This window comes from Anser cygnoides, chromosome 2, assembly GCF_040182565.1.
Source record: "Anser cygnoides isolate HZ-2024a breed goose chromosome 2, Taihu_goose_T2T_genome, whole genome shotgun sequence".
Lineage (NCBI taxonomy): Eukaryota > Metazoa > Chordata > Aves > Anseriformes > Anatidae > Anser > Anser cygnoides.
In genome coordinates, this window is record NC_089874.1 from 39,137,974 (window position 1) to 39,155,317 (window position 17,344).

General features: G+C 34.8%; 1 protein-coding gene across 1 annotated transcript in view; it reads left to right on the top strand.

Moving 5' to 3' along the window:
- KCNH8 (potassium voltage-gated channel subfamily H member 8) overlaps positions 1-17,344 on the top strand; it is a 191,294-nt gene that overhangs the window by 52,559 nt on the left and 121,391 nt on the right. The window contains exon 2 of the mRNA XM_013171969.3: positions 11,746-11,979. Coding sequence (XP_013027423.1) covers positions 11,746-11,979 — 234 coding nt within the window. The remainder of the gene's footprint in view (positions 1-11,745; positions 11,980-17,344) is intronic.

Consider the following 17,344-nt stretch of genomic DNA (forward strand, 5'->3'; position numbering starts at 1 on the left):
AAGAAGTAAATCCTGGAAGTGTTCTAAAAGGAGACTTTTATCCCTCTTCTGAATGAATCCCAATTTATTACTGTGTCAGACTCTAGTTTGTTATTTAGTGCTTGGATGACTGCCTTGATGAGAGAATTCATTTATCCCTGGAACGTTTTATTTGTTTTTGCTCCTGCTGTGGCTCCACTGACGTAACTCCTGTACAAGAGTCTGTATTAATATAGAAAACAATGCACCAGCATTCAGGTTCAGACATGTTTGTTAAAAGATGCCCCATTTCTATAGTATTGCATCGTGTGTTAGCTCTCCCAATTGGTCCCTACCACAGAGCACTGACCCAAAGTAGCTTACACTTGTTACCATACAAAGAATCATCCAAGACAATGTAAGGGGTTGTTGTCCTCTAAGGGGTAAGATAACATCCCTCCTCCTCCTTCTAGATGCTGCTTTAACCACCACCCTTTTATTCTGATGTTCTGCTCTCACATGACTGCAGGATGAAGCCTGCTAATCCAGCAGGTCTTCAACACAAGAACACAAGTTTAAGAAAAATTAAAAAATGCCCATCTTTATTGGGTTAGATGATATGCTCAGCTGGGTGGAAAATAAAGCACAAGGGACAAAGCATGAGAAAGCCTGCATAGGCAAGAGCAGAGAATGAGAAAACAAGGAATGAATAGGAATTTTGTGATGGCAGAAAAGATGTTAAGATCTGCTTACGTATACAGATGTTTAGTACTGGAGCCCATAGCTTACAGAATACATTGACTCTAATGATAAAAGCTGATTTTGGAGGAAAGTAACATAACAAAGAGAGGGAATGAGAAGTGAAAAGGAATACTCTCTGCAATGGTCAGCTGGGAGGAGCAGGGAGAGGACCCCCAGAAGAGTTCTGGGTGTTTTTCCAGTGCATTGGCTGGCTATGAATAAAAAGCTTTTTAACATTGTTTTCCCCTACTGCTATCCAGTTTTCATCAGAACCTTCTCTAGCCCTCCCATTTTTTGCTCACATTCATGATGTTATTAGCACTGACTGGGATGACCCTGTTTGGCAGGCTGGACTAAATAATCTCCACAGGTCCGTTCCAACCTCAACTATTCTGTGATTCTGTCATATGTGAATTAGCTTGTAGTGATATGTATTTACTGTTTGTTAAGCTTGTGCGTGCATATATTACTGGTTAATATTTACTGAGTACTTGAATTACTATTATCTAATTTGTTGTCTGCAGTATTTCCATTTGCTCTAATAAACTAAATTCTACAGAGTGAGATAAGGAAGCAAAGGGAATAAAGAGGTCATTCTTAGACCAGTGATAGGTGCTTCCCACAAGACGCCATCACTATTGTGGCTTGTGGGTGCAAGGCTGTGACAAGATAAGAATAAGAGTATGAGAAGAATAAAAGAAAAACAATGCAACAGAGGCTCTGAAAACACTGCATCAGCAATGTAGGTAAAGTTTACAGGGTTGCAAGTAGTAGTCCCATAGCGTTACTAAGACACTGTGGTATTTAAGGCACTGCAGAACATTTGTTACCATTTTCTACATAAGTCCTCCTTACCATATATGTTCTCTGCTGTTGTAAGAATATTTGTTTTAACAGGCTAGGTTTCAGACTTTTTGATTGTGTTTTTATCTATTAACTTGAGATTTTGTGAAGCTTTCACCCAAGACTTTCAGAGTTATTATTGCTATTGTAACTTAAGTTGTTTTATAGCATGGAGCACAGTATGTGTAATAACCATATTTTTTATTATTAGATATATAGGGTGGTCTGAAATTGAGTGATTTTCCTACATCACAGTGTAATCCAAGAGGTCAGACTCACATTTCATTCACTTTATTTTGTTAGAATAAAAACAGCAACAACAAGTTGTACATTTCTTTTCTTTTAAGAATTTCCAGGTAAGGAAAAGTACCTCACATACAGATGCTCTTTGACTTGTTTGTAAGAAAGAATGACATGGGCAAGGTCAGGTGCATATACTCAGTGTTTAGAACCTACCTATGTGAAGATAATATTTAAGGGTTCTTCTGAAGTCCTTTGTGGCATATTTACTGATATTATCCACTTTCTGTGTTTTTAAGAGAATCTAGCTTAGACATGAAGGAATGAGGTCCCATAGGTTTCCTATATGACAGATATAAGTCCTTATTCTGTTTAACCCCTTGGAAGAAATCACTTTCTACCATTCCTGTGGAGATGCGGCTCCTGACCCTGACACTGAGATTCAGTTGTCTAAAGAAGAGGTTAACACCATTTTGGTAATTGCGGCCACCAAAGCTGTAAAAGTTGATTGTCTTTTCAAAAAGTTGAAAAGACATTTCTGTTGATGTATACAATGCATGTTAAATTATCCAAATGATTTTAAGTCTTTCTGAATAATTTTTCACATTCAAAACAGTATCTAGAACAGCAAAACTACTTCCAAATTTATAGCATTGGGTCACATAGGAGATATAGCAGTGTAATCAGGTTGTCATTTGCAGCTTTCTTCAACTTTTGGTGTTTTCAGTGAGCATAATTTACAGAACTGTCCACCATTTATGCTAAAAAGTTTTTTTGTTTGTCTATTTTTAGTATTTTTCTCTGCTCAGTGCCACTGCTACTTGATAAGATAGAGGACGAATCCACGGTGCGAACACCAGATTTTCTACAGTTTCTGTACAGTTTCAAAACTTTTTTGAGCAAATTAAATTTTTCTTTCTCACATAAAAAATTTTGCAATCAGTAACAAGTATCTGCTGACATTTGGTTAAGGTGTCCTCAGTCAATTGCTTTAGATTGGCCTTTGGCAAGACAAAGCAAGGCTTCCAGCTACCTCCCATAATAACACTGGCATTTGATTACAGCATCTTTATACTTCATTCCTGTAGACCAAAAGTAGTGTTGACATTGTCTTACAAGTATAGTGGCAAAAAAAGATTTTGCATGAAAGTTTTTGGACCAGTAAGAGGAATTTAGCTGAAGACTGAAATGTAATTTTTATGTTTTGGCCAAGAAAACTGAAATAAAAATTACTTGTTTCCCTAAAAATGATGATTAAGTGCAGAATAGTTAATAGATAACATTTTTCTGGGATATGGAAGTTTTAGATCTTGGACTAATTACTGAAAACTGGTCTAGTGTTCTGGTGTGAGTTGCTTTCTCATGTAAGTAATTTTTTTTTTGGGGGGGTGGAGGAGGAGGTTGGAGGTCAGGAGGGTGGGAAGGGGAATTGTTTTTTTTTCACAGGAAAATGAAAATAACACTTGCTATAGAAATGCCAAAGTTTCATCTGTGTTACTTAGCCTCTTTAATCCTCTTAAAATAGAAAGAGACATAAAACAAAACAAGCACACATAAAAAGGTGTAGGTTTTTGAGGATCTAATTATACTTAAGGCCCTCCATGACTTTGCTGTGCTTCTTTTTGTCTATATTGTTTAAGTTCTCTGAGGTTGAATTTAGGGAGATTTTTGGATAGCTTTCTTTTCCTCTGCCTGATTTTCTTTTACTGAGACAATAAGTAGTCCAAATTATTATTTTTTTTTCCTAAGGTAACAACAACAACAACAACAATCTGATGATTTTACTGCCTATTTATACCTGTACTTATTGCAAGGAAATCCTGGATGCTTTGAACTTCCTAGACCATCTCTAGCTTAAATCTGGATCTTTTCTCCAGATTGTGACCATTTTATGCCGGTGTTCTACTCAGGACTTTCAAGTTCCCTTATCAGCTTCTTCCTTTCTTATTAACATCTTTCCTTAAATCAGTAGGTCTAAGCTCAGGTGTTCTTGCTCTATTCTATACCAATCATTCAGGAGGTGCTGACTTGAGGGATGGCTGTCCATTTTAGCTTAATTATAAGTAGTTGCCTATGTCTACTTCAGGCATCTACTTTACTTTTCCATTAAGGTTACTTTTCTTTTTCATTCAACCACAACTTCTCCACAGTTTTCAGCATTTTTCCCTCTGGATTTTTCTGAAAATCATTCTCAGCTGGGATACCCACTACAAGATGATCATTTTGTTTTTTTGTGTTTGTTTTTTTTTGAATGTGACAACCTAATCACATCCCCACCTGTAATTTCACAACATTCCCTTCCACTCCAGAAAGAAGTTTTATTCACAGATCTTGCTCAAGAGTACATCATCAGTGAGCCCTGTTTTGAGATCCTTGAAATTATTTTGATTTAAAGGAAACAACATTTCAGAAAGGGTAAGCGTCATTCTTTGTTATGGTAAATAGCCTAGTATAAAATTCTGTGTTTTGGAAATTACATTCCTTGGACGCTGTTTATCAATTTCTGAATTCTCTTTTAACATAATTTATGTCAATTTGCCAGAAGAACATTCTTTGAACATTTTTTTTTCCATAGCATCATTTTAGGTTACCATTGCTTCTCTAAGAGCACTGCATGAAGAAATTCTTGCAGTTATCTTACTGATAACTTATGTCACTGGAATAAGCACATGGGAGCTTGCTTCCTCACACCTTTAAAATTAACTCAAGATTTTTCTAAATTTTAGGGAGTGAGAGAGGAGTATATAAACTGCAAAGGCTTCAAGTGGTCATTTTTAGTCATAGAGCCCTGGTACTCTTTTGCTACCTTAATATTTTAGTAAAATAAGTATAGAATGAATTCAGTACAGTAAAAATCACAAGCTGGCATGAGATTTTTATGGGTGTTATCAACAATTTTTAAAGTGATTGTGAACACCACAGAAATTATGTTTATGAGTCAGCATCCACGAAAAGCATCCCTGAGCTGCTTTGAGTAACAACTTCAGGATAGTTAAGTGCTTACGTGAAATGATGCATTCTTCTTATTCAGAGAATGTAACAGTAACACAAGGATTATGTGATATTTGAACAGCCAATGTTTTTGACAAGACAAAGGTCTGGATACTGTTATTTGTGTATCCTGCATGTGGAAATGAAAATTGCATACAAAAGTTTTGTGTTGACACCATCTGCAGGGCCAGAAAAATGCATCTGTTATAGTGATGCTGAAGACGCTGAGCTGACCACTGTTGACAGCAACTGCTACACTAAGCAGGTGGTGCTGAGAAAGGATGACTGTTGTCCCTTTTCCCTTCACTTTAAATTCAGACCTGGGTCTGGGTCTGTTCAAAGGATAGATCATTTTGTATAGGTGAGGCACAGTGATATAGTATGCACCATTTTTGCCAGGGGAGAATTAGTACATATGTGACATGTACCTCACAGCTTAAGAGTGGGAAAAGAAATATTTCATTGCAACCCTGATTCAGTTTTAAATCCAGTGCTTGCTGGATTTAGATTGTTGTTACACATAGTGTATGTGTAATATGAAAGTGTAATACTAAGTAAATCTTAAAAAAAAAAAAAAAGTGAAAAGAGATTTCTTAAACTAGTTAATATTTCCTTCTCAGGAAAAGACATAAATATCTGCTTCTAGTGGAGTTTAATTCTGAAGAACTTCAAAGTCATCTCTGCTAATTGTTCCTCTCCTTTACTCTAGTTCATCCATTGCAAATTCCATCGATTTTTTGTTTGAAATGTGCTCTGTGAAAAGTTAGCAATAACAGAGTTGCTACTATGTTGAGCAAAGTATTTTCCAACCCTTACACCTTATAGTTCAGGTTGATGCAAATAAGAAAGAAATTAGAAAAGAAGTGAAAATAGGAGCACATAGAGAGATTTCTATTGGAGGAGCAAATGATTTATTTTTATTTTTTTTCCTCTCTGTCTAGGAGTCCAATACACCAACTCAGCATGAGGTCTTTTGGGAGAATCAGTGCCCTTTGCCTTTATTTTGTGGTTGTTTGTTATTTGGTTTTCCTCCATGGTCCATCTTGCTCTTTGGTCTACATTGTCTCAGGAATAGGTATTTTCTTCGATTCATGAAGACAGCTGCAGACATTAATCTAGTATTGACCTGATGCAGCAATGGCACTGAAAACTAGGTTTGAGACTGTTAAGCACTGAGAATCTTAAATGGCTTACAAACTGTGTGTATCAACAAGACTAGAAGATGTTTTAACATCCTAAAGCTCATTTTATCTGAATGTCTCTGTGCTGTACTGTATTACAGATTAACTCTTTCTGTAGCTATTATTTGAAGTGACATGGCCAATTAAATCAATTATACAGCTTACAGTGATGGGTCCTTTGTCCATCATTCCATGCATATAGGTTAATATGCAATATTTCTATCCTCTACTCCCGTAGATTCATTGGAATATGCTTTTATTTATTTTATTTCTAGCGAAGAGTGGGGAGAGGTAACATTATAAACAAATAACTTTATTCTGACTTATCTAGATCTAGATCTAGATAAATCTTAACCTCACGTTAGTGACACAGGTAACTTCACTGAGATTTTCAAGAGAAACTCCGATATTTGAAAATGTATGTATTATAAAATCATTTTGGCTTCAGCTAGATTCAAAGTATAGCTGGTAAATGAGCTTGAAGTCTAATAAAACTCACTTTCATTTAAATGTGCTAACATAAAGCTAAATGTTTTCATATGCTGTTTTAATCACTCAAGTATACTTAACTCTTAATGTGATCAAGCTCTCTGTAGAAGTATGAGAATGGGGTGAGACTTCTCTAGTTAAGTTGCCTGTGGAGGAACCATAGAATCAAACTTACATGTAGCAACTCCTTTCATCCAGAATAATTATGGACTGTTCTCCATTCTATAGAGTGGTTATGTGATTCACTTGTTTATGCATGCAACTCCCTTCATTGCTAGGGATTTTTATTCTTTTGTCACTTTTCCTTCCTTTTTAATTCATAAATTTTTTGATATTTAAATTAGAATGGTGGTTGGCTGTTCTCAGTTGCACAAGAAGTGAGATAGATGCTCTCTTCAATCCTAAAGAGGAAGACTTGCAGAAACCATCTGGACTTTGATTTAAAAGAGCAGTTACAAGAACTGCAGAAGGACGGGGATAAGATTTATAGCAGACACAGCTACACTATTAAGGCAAAAACCCTTTTGTCTTTTTTTTTTTCCTAAATAAGATGACAGTAAGATTTATCAAGGGAGTGCTGAGTGTAAATGTAACATGGTGTCATTACAAACAGTCAGATAAATTGTGTGCGTTAATTATGAAGCCGAGAATTGCATAATAACCTTTTCCTTTAATTATCTCAATTCTAAAACACTGTCATGGGATTTTTAACAAACCTTTCTCTCTGGATTGTATGGCACATTACATAAATTTGTTCTGTTTCTTAGATTACAATTTTCGAGTATCAGAATAATCACTGAAACAAGGCAACTCTGGGTAAGCCTGTGATTGAAGGTGGAGATAGCATGGTTCTGGTTCAGCTTGTTTAATGGTTTCTGGGTTTACTCTGTGTGTCTGATGGAGGTTTCTTGAAACCATGTGAGTCTTTTTTTGACCAATGTCCTACCTACTTCAATCTGTCCTACTTCCAAAGCAAATGCAGACATGCAAGCTCCTAATATTCTTCCTTCAAACTTTCAAGTGAAAAAGGAATTTAATCTGACCATGAGCCAGCAGTGTGCCCTGGTGGCCAAGAGGGCCAGTGGCATCCTGGGGTGCATTAAAAGGAGAATGGCCAGCAGGTCAAGGGAGGTGATCCTCCCCCTTTACTCTGCCCTGGTCAGGCCTCACCTGGAGTACTGTGTCCAGTTCTGGGCTCCTTGGTACAAAAAAGACAGGGATCTCCTGGAAAGAGTCCAGCAGAGGGCCACTAAGGTGATACAGGGCCTGGAGCATCTCCCCTATGAGGAAAGGCTGAAAGGCCTGGGTCTGTTCAGCCTTGAGAAAAGAAGACTGAGAGGGGATCTTATCAATGTTTATAAATACCTTAAGTGTGGGAGACAAAGGGATATGGCCAACTTATTTTCAGTGGTCTCTGGGGACAGGACAAAGGGCAATGGCCACAAAATGAAGCACAGGAAGTTCACAACAACATGTGAAAGAACTTCACAGTGAGGGTGACAGAGCACTGGAATGGGCTGCCCAGGGAGGTTGTGGAGTCTCCTTCTCTGGAGATATTCAAGGCCCATCTGGATACCTACCTGTGCAACCTGCTCCAGGGAACTTGCTTTGGACCTGATGATCTCTGGAGGTCCCTTCCAACCCCTACAATTCTGTGATTCTCTGTGATTCTGTGATCTTTACAGAAAATGAAGGTAAGTTAAGGGTAGCTGAAACAAATCTGCTTCTAAATTGTGATGAATACTTGTGGAATATCCCTTCAGTATTCATCCATTTTCGCTGTTTTGCTGTTAAAAGAAAACTTTAGTGAATATTGTGGGGTTTTTTTGGTGTCTAGTCTTATTATCTCATCTTTAACAGAAATGCTTTTAAAAAGCATTCTCTATACGTCATATGCAAACTCGAATATGCAACCAAGTATTTTTATTTAAAGCTAATATTTAAATATATGACTAGAATATTTGATTTATTTTGCCCAAAGTTAGAGCACTTGACAAATTCTGAGTTGAAGAGTGCTACTTGTGGTTTTGTCAAAATTTATCATTTGGCTGTCTGCAGATTGGCAGAAGTTCTACTCTGTTCCAGCAAATGCCCTGTACTCTTAAACAGTCCAATAGACTCAAAATTACATCTTTCTGAATATAACTTGAATTTAGCTTCAGTGTATTTTCTTATCTAAAAAAAATAAATTTAAAAGTACTGCCAGTAATCTAGTATGTCCACTGATCATTAAGTCCAATCAACCTGAATGAAATAACTTAATATTCATGTTGATGTGTTGAAAAATCAATATGGAATTGAATTCTTTTTTTATTTTTTTATGGAAGTGTTGCAATCTACAGATGAATATATATCAAAATACAAAGACTAAGGTTTGTATCTCTCATTGCAACTGGTCTACTGGTCAAAGATAAGCCTAAATTCTGACTTCCAGTCTATAAAGAATTATAGATTTCTAATAAATTATTCTAAATAAAATATCATTCTTCCTACTCTGAATTTTAATATCTAGCTATCTCTGAAGAACATTGAACTAAATGCTGTATTTTTTTTTGTGTTGCACTGAGCCTTAAATGATATACCTTTCACCCTCATTGCTTAGGTTGGGTTGTATTTTTTGTTTGTTTGTTTGTTTGTTTTGAATATGTTATGGTGCTTTTTGTTCATTACAAATAGCAAGTGATATTAAAGATTCCAGATTATGAAAAGCAAATAAACTTTGAACCAGAATATTTTAAGATAGATTTGAGAAAATTTATTTTGTGTAATAATTTTAAGTTAATTATCCCTTAAGAAACATTACTTAAGAATTCAGTGAAATACAGATGATTATTGGACAAAAAGATGTTGCTTCAATAAGTACTATAATGTTTCTTTTAGTCTACTAGTTTGGGATTACAGCTGTATCATTAATTATCTGACTTGAATTTCAACCTCAAGAAAAACAAAAAACATAATCCTGATTGTGTCTTCCTGAAGCTGATTCTTTATTGTCATTATTAAAAAAGTGTAAGATAATTAGACTGGCAAGACCAGACTTATCAGACATCCACTGATGTTATAGGAATTATTGTCTGTTATTCTAGCCAACACCGGATTGGTCTTTTAGAAGTAAATTATTTTCTGCTGTGAATGATAAAGTAGCATAAAGTATTCTGGGTTTATTTTGATGTAAATGACAGCAGAGTTTGGCCATCTAATACTTTTCATAAAATGATATTCTTAGTGAGGTCCACTGTATTCCTGTTTGTAATGATATTCAAACACTCCTACACTTAGAGAGCATCCTCCCAATCCTTTCTGTCCTTTTGGTGTCCTATATTCTGCTTTTTGCAGTTTGCAATTAGAATAATAATAAAATAAATTTTACAAATGGCTTTGCAATGCATAATTATATCTTAAACAATAAGAAACTCAGGATTACATTAATTTGATAGTTATAAATACATTTGGGATGTACAGTTTTGCAGGTCTTTCACTGTAATACCATCATTAAGCTGCAGTGGAAGCGTATGATTTTAATTCTTTTGGCAGTGTGGTGATTTAGTTTTGTGTTGACGGGGAAGCAGCATGTCAGTGCATGAATGGTAATGATACTTATTCTCTAGCTAGGCAAATAAAAATGACAAGCAAAACCAAGCACTGCACTGAATGCATTTTTAAAGTACATAGTTGGTAAAGGGGAAGCATCTGTTTTAATTTAACAATCATTTATTGAAATACTTCAATTAGATTTGAGCAAAAAGGGAGTAACTGAAGTGCAGTCTCATGAGCAAATAAAACATTTAAAAAAAAAAACCTCAACATTGTATTAAAAATATGGAACAATACAAGCCATAGTATTCTATCCCTTGGGTAAATAAAGAATAAAGTAGCTGAAGTTGATGTAATTTCATGGATCTAAAACTCTTGTGACAGTTAAGTCTGAATCACACTTACTTTTACTCAGTTTTACTAAATACATTCTGTCCATCTCCATGTCTCTCCATTCATGAATAATATACCCCTGTATGGAAATTAGGCATAGCAACCTGATTTTTTTTCATTAAAATAGTTCATTTTTTCTCTTTAAATGTATGTATATTTGTCAAGAGATACTTAGTTAAATTAGTTTCGTATTTTTTCTTAATACACACAAGAATCCACATGCATATAAGTCTGAAATATGAGAAACATCTGTATTGGGACTAGACTGCTCCTGATAGCAAGCTCTAAGGTATACATTCCTTAGTAAACAGTAGACAAAAAATAGTCTTTCCTCTCTCAATGTGAAGTTTGGACACATTCCTCACATAAAATTTATTTATTTATTTATTTTCACTTGAAGATAAGGAAACACAGGGGAAAAAAAAAAAAGTGTTCAAGAACTTCATATATCGACTGGAAAATGTCTCATGTCTCTGTGACAGTTGAAAAAGACCATACAGCGCAACAGCTATAGGTGTAAACTGTGGATGAGCGTCTAAAGTACAAAACCTTCAAAGACACTTCCACAGGCCATGGAAACAAACCATTCAGCTGCAAAATACACTTAAAGATTTTAACACAAATTACAACCTCATTTTTTGCTGATTGATGCCCATTTCAAAACACCTTTCTTAAATTTATAAGATGTTGATTGCATTTCACGTACACTTTAAAATTCTAAAATGCATTAAGTTGTAAAAGCATTGTGAATCTTATGTGCCTGTTACATATGCAAAAAGTATGGTGGGGCTCTGGAAAACAGATGGCAGTGCTTTTGAATAAAATAATTTCCTCCTCACAAAATAAATAAATAAATAAATAAATATAAAGTCTGGTGGGGGAATAAAGGACAAAAGATTTCACATAGCCACAGAATGTCCCTCAACTCTACTTTTAAGTAGAAAAATTTTATAAAAGAAATTAGTTTAAGTGATGATAAAAGTCATCTTTAGCCTACAGAGTGGAGAGGAATTTGAGTGGAAGCATAATGTAGCATCTCTGAAACTTCTCCAAAGCTTCCATGTTCATCACCAGTCCTTGCTCAAGTTTTCTTTGGATGTGCCATCTTGGAGGCAGTTGTAGTAAATTATTGCTTGAAGATGCAATAAGGCAAGATGGTGCATGAGGAATCATCAAATGAGAGTGCTCTGTGATCTGTTAGACCATTCTGACTGATGGTCTAAAAACAAAAGTTGCAGCCATGTTGCAGGGAGCTGGGGCTTTGTTTGTAAATATATGCCCAGTTGTGCTTTCCCACAATGATAAAGGAAGTATTATGTCAAATGATGTAGATTGCAGTGTGTAATTCATGTTTTACTTTTGTGTTCCTCTACAGATAGTAACTTCATCCTTGCAAATGCTCAGGTGGCTAAGGGATTCCCTATTGTTTACTGCTCAGATGGCTTCTGTGAGCTTGCTGGATTTGCAAGAACTGAAGTCATGCAGAAGAGCTGCAGCTGTAAATTTTTACTTGGTGCTGAAACAAATGAGCAAATGATTCTTCAGATTGAGAAATCATTGGAGGAAAAGATAGAATTCAAAGGAGAAATCATGTTCTATAAGAAGAACGGTAAGTATTTGTTTGTTTGTTTGTTTTGTTTTTTCCTATTTTCTGTTAGTCCCAAAGAATGAAAGTTAGCATTAACTTGTATAGTACATAGTTTGATTTCCACTTAATTATTTTCTATGTCTATAGTCAGACCTACAAGAACAGATTTGGATACATTTGGATGCACATTGAAACTATGTTTACATTAGCATTTCTGATTTTGTGTTAGCTGTCTGGCAAGTTATAAAACTGTAGAAGGAGAAATTCAGGGTCCTAAGATGCATTATGAGGCACTGTGATATCAGCAGTTAATATACCACTGCAATTTTTTTTTTCTTATACTGATGTCCTGACCCCTTATTGATGAAAATGAAATTCAAAAATTAAGGTATGCAGTGGGTATGTAAAATTTTCAATCCAATCAGTAAAATGCTTACCTTTTTGAATGATCCAAGTGGCTTATTCTCTGCAGCCACTCTATATAAACACAATAATAATCACTTTCAAATATAGGTAAGTACTCTACATAGAGTTTACTTTTAAGTATGTATTGTCACATAAAACATTCTGAGCGTTAAGCAACTCCATAGACTTTAGTAAATTTTGAGTTGCATTGCCAAAGCTTTCACTGCTATTGTAGGGCATTTATAAGGACTCTCACACAGTAAAAGAGAATGAGCTATGGAAGAAAGTAACCCAGGACACACAGTTATCAGCTTGTTTCATTATATCAGTCTCTTTCAGTGCACCTGTTCCGTAAGTGTTTAAAGTGCCATTATTCATGTGATCTTTGAACTGTACCACTAGCCAAGGGTGACCCTAAGTATGAGATTCTGATAGAATTGCAACCACAGTTGTGCTATAGGAGCCTTCTCATATATTTAATGATCCATGATCTTAATGGATCCACAGGTTGAGTATCACCTTATGTTTTATTATAAGGCTAGAATTTCTAGACATATGTTTAAGCCATGTAGTTTCTCCATAGATCCTATTTATGTCCTTCTTAATGAAAGATTTCCTCCCAAAATGTTATTACTACTATATTAAATATTTTACAAGTTATTTTTTAAAAGTAATTGGTATTTAATGACAAAAAGTTAGGCAGTGATTTAGATAGACAGCCCCTCTTTCCCTGACTAATTCAAAAGAGAGAAAAGTCGCTGTTCAGTTGTTTTGTGTTCATGACTGCTTTTCTACTTTTTTTTTTTTTTTTTGGAAAGAGACTCCCGTATTTCCTTGAATTCATCAGCACTCATTTTTCAGGAAGGTTATTCAATAAAACTAGTTTCTCCAGTTTCACCTCTGTAAATCATGTCTGAATGTAGGGAAAAAATATCTTACAGAAACATAAGGGCTGCATTTGACCAGTATTGCAGAATGATGACTGGGCATAGCGGGAAGAGATTTCAATATATGTAAATGAAAGAAGTAAAGCTAACATATTCATTTCACTGGCTTGGTCCTGCAGGTTAAATTGTGATTCCTTTGCACTATGAGGGGTGCTTCAAACCTTCAATAGGTATGACTAATTCAGGTAAAGGAAATTGCAGATCAGTTTGCTTGGCAATTAAGTTTATGAAACATAGGTAAAGAGAAATTGTTTAGGATAAAAGAATTCCCACAATCTATTATTCTACTTGCATCCCTGTGTATAATTGGAATGGGAGCCATTCCAAGACTTTTTCTGAGTATGAATAAATTTTCTTGACTGTCTATTGTATTTTTCATTTTCATGTATTTCTGTACCATTGTGAAGCAGAAATGAATAGGTATTAAAATAACATGAGACTGTTCTTGAATAAAAGCAAAATTTATCTTAAAAAATAGTCTTGGTTTGTTGTTTTTTTTGTTGTTGTTCTTTGTTTGTTTGTTAGGTTTTCAACAGAGCTTCATAGCGCAGACATTTAATTTGGTGAATCACCCATTTTAGCTAAATGTTTTGAGAGTTTTTATCAGAAGAAAAAATGAACCAATGAAGCAGTTAAGGTTATTCAACATTGGCAGGGAAAAAAAAAAAAAAAAGAGGAGGGAGGAAAAAAAGGAGTATATGTTACAGACAAATGTTTTAACAATATTTTTATACAAGAACTTTAGGACTAATGGCCTGAGAATGAATATATGGTTACCTTGAGGCTTACCTGATACTGAAAATACCTGCTAAAGGGGTTAGTGCATAGTGTAACCCCAGGAACAGAGATCAGTGAGAGACAGGTAACTAGTAAGGTTTGGTTTTTATAGAGTAACATTTCAGTGTCCTGTTATGACTTTAAGGTATCATATAGTAAGGCTATCTAGTCCTCTATTCAGAGGTATAGCCTTACTCTGTAGGCCTAGCTACAAGATGAAATAAATACTTTCAGGGATAACTTCAGGCACAGAAGTTCAGCTTTGGGGATAATTCTGAGCTCACAGAATTACAGAATTGACTGAAATGTCCCTCAGAATACTCCATAAAATAATAATTTAAATAACTACTTTATAAAAGATACAACATTAGGATTTTTTTTTCTATCCTGGATTTGATCTAAAACTCAGAGGCTAGAAATCTGTAATTGAAAATAACGTTTTTTGTCATTGTTGTTGTTTTCTTTCATTTTTATTTTTTTTTCCTATGTGTATCTCCTTGTGTGGGAAAGAAATTCAAACTTCCAAAACTAAATATGTGTTGATTTTTATTTTTTTTTAATAACCACATTTTTCAACATTATGACTTTTATTTAAACTCAGTTTAAAACTGATTTGTTTTTTATCGTTAAATTAGACTATTCATTCTACACAAGTTCTGATTCAAGTTTGGGACTTAAAGCCCTTACTTGTTTTGATCTGAATTTAGTAAGTTTAAGTATAGGGCCTTTCACAGTTATTTAAGTACTACCTAGAAATTCTAATAGCAATTTTTCTCAGGAACTGTTCAGTAAAGTAGTGATTGCTCTAACTAAAGCAACTCCACCATCGTACATGCAATTTCATAGGAATTCCAGACTGATGTGAGCTGACACTCACTGCAGTGAGAAAAACCAACATGCAAGGAATTGGGTAGAGGAGTAATATGGATTAATTCTCTGTGGTAAGAAACAAAGAAATTTATTGTTTCGGTTATTTGGTTTTGGATCATAATAGAAGGGTGATCCTCACCTGTTGTACTCTCACCTAACTAGAAAGCAATCTTCTTAGAATGGATAAAAGTATGTGTGTTCTCCTTTTGTCATTTTAACAAATCTTCACCATAGCATAAAATGTTTGTACCTTCCCATGATGAAAGGTTGTACCCTCCCATTTCTGCCATATTAGTTCAGAATAGTATAAGAACTGTGGCAGCAGATACAGCAGCTTCAGAGAGATGTCTTTTGGAAATCCCACTAAAAACGTACTTCTCAACATAGTTTTAGTATTTATTTCAGTTTCTTAGCCAGTTTTTACATTTTATTTATTTATTTATTAGAGTTATAGTGCTTTTTGAAGACAAACAGAAAAAAAAAGTAACTATTAAAATACAACAAAATGTATGACTTGCTTTCTTCAGAAAGTTTTAAAATAAAGTATTTTAGGAGTTGCTTTTTAATTTTTTTCTCTTACTATTTCTACACTTTCTTCAAAACATCTATGACAAATTAAGTTGTCAATTATGATAACAGAAATGCGAAATAACCTTTCTGAATTCAAGTGACTTGTGAGGGAAGAACTCACTTCAGGGATCTCCTTTTTTAGAGTAGTCTGATAGCAGATGAACACTTCACTAAAGAACTACGTTTAAACAATCCCATCTTTTTCTCCCTGGCAGACCACTGAAAAAAAATTATCAGCAATGAGTACTTATAGTTAAATAAGGTCTTCATGATCCACCAAACTTAAGTATAAACAAGGAGCAGATTGGATTTTTTCCTTTTCTGTTGCAGCCTAAGAGGATGCTACAATAAGCCTTATAATCACTGACTTAGTCCAGCGTAAGCTCTCCATCTTCAATCACTGAGAAGGTCATACCTTGGTTCCCTTATGACCCCATCAGTCTTATTTTCTGTGTCTCAAAAATCAGTTTGTAGTCTTTAAAAAAGGGTTTGGTCTTGTTTGTTCTTACACACAAACTCTTATCAACTTTAGTAGTGCTACAACCTTCCTTCATGGAAAGGAAATTGTTTTCTTCCTGTGAAGGTGTAACTCGTGTAAAATACTGTGTAATCAGAAAAGTTTACTTTTGATTTAAGGATTTGTGAGAGGCTTCAATATGGCATCCATTGTGTCCATGTCCTCCTCTCACCACCTCCCAGCTGGCATTTGTGGATATTTAAAAATCCCTTCTGTAAGAGTAATGGAAAGAGTAGGTGTTGCTGGGGCCACCTTTACAAGTTGCCTTAGGACTTGACTGCATATAGAGTTGGCTTAAGCACAGATACTCGTGGGACACTATGACATCTTCTACCTGTAAATTAATTTAAGCACTTTCTGAGGTAAGTATTAGGATTGGTAAATAACTTGTAAAGTCAAGAAGACATGCAACAGCTATTTTCTCAGTTCTCTAATTCCAAGAGTCAGTGTGATTAAACCAAGGTATTTAATCTCTACTCATTAGTGTTTAAAAAAATCTGTACCTTTATCTGGAAGTATTATTAATATAATATATTAATATATAATACTTTATATAAATATATAATACCAAAATATTATATCAGATGGGTAGAATAGGAGTTGAAAAACAGTGAAAGACAGAACATCTCACTGAGTTACTAGGTACCACTGGGCAAAAGGCCATTTGAAGCCTCAGGTGTAACGGTGTTCTCAGATGAGCAACAATAACAGCCACAGGCAAATGAAGTTAGCCTCAGGACATGAGACATTGCTTATAGCATCTGTTATGGATGCATTTGAATAATGTGGCTAAAGAAGATCAAAGATTCCACACATTATTTGCAGTCAATGAATGACCTGCATAATGTAAACAAACAAGGCTTTTTCTTTTTTTTTTAAGATGATTTTTTTTTATTAAAAATAATAATAAGTATTAAAGAAGTTTAAGTAAAAATAGTGACCTTTAAAGAAAATAAGGATTTCTTAAAGCTCTTCTTTTAAACACACACACACACACAAAGGTATTTTGGTCTTTGCAGAAATGGTGTCCTTTTTTTTCCAAGTTTAAAGATCTACTTTAATGGTTCTCTGAAAATATCCTGTAGCACTTTGAAGCATAGGAGTTGTATGGTACATTTTTAATATAAACTAACTCCCTGCTTAACAGCCCTTGAATTGCTTTGGGAAATGTTAAGCCTGGCAGCTACAGGAGAGACATTTATTAGAATTTTCCAGTTAAAGAAAATTAAAATTCTCCATATAAAACCATCAATTTTCCAGTGATGTCTAGTTACTTATGTACAGAAACTTTCTTGACAAG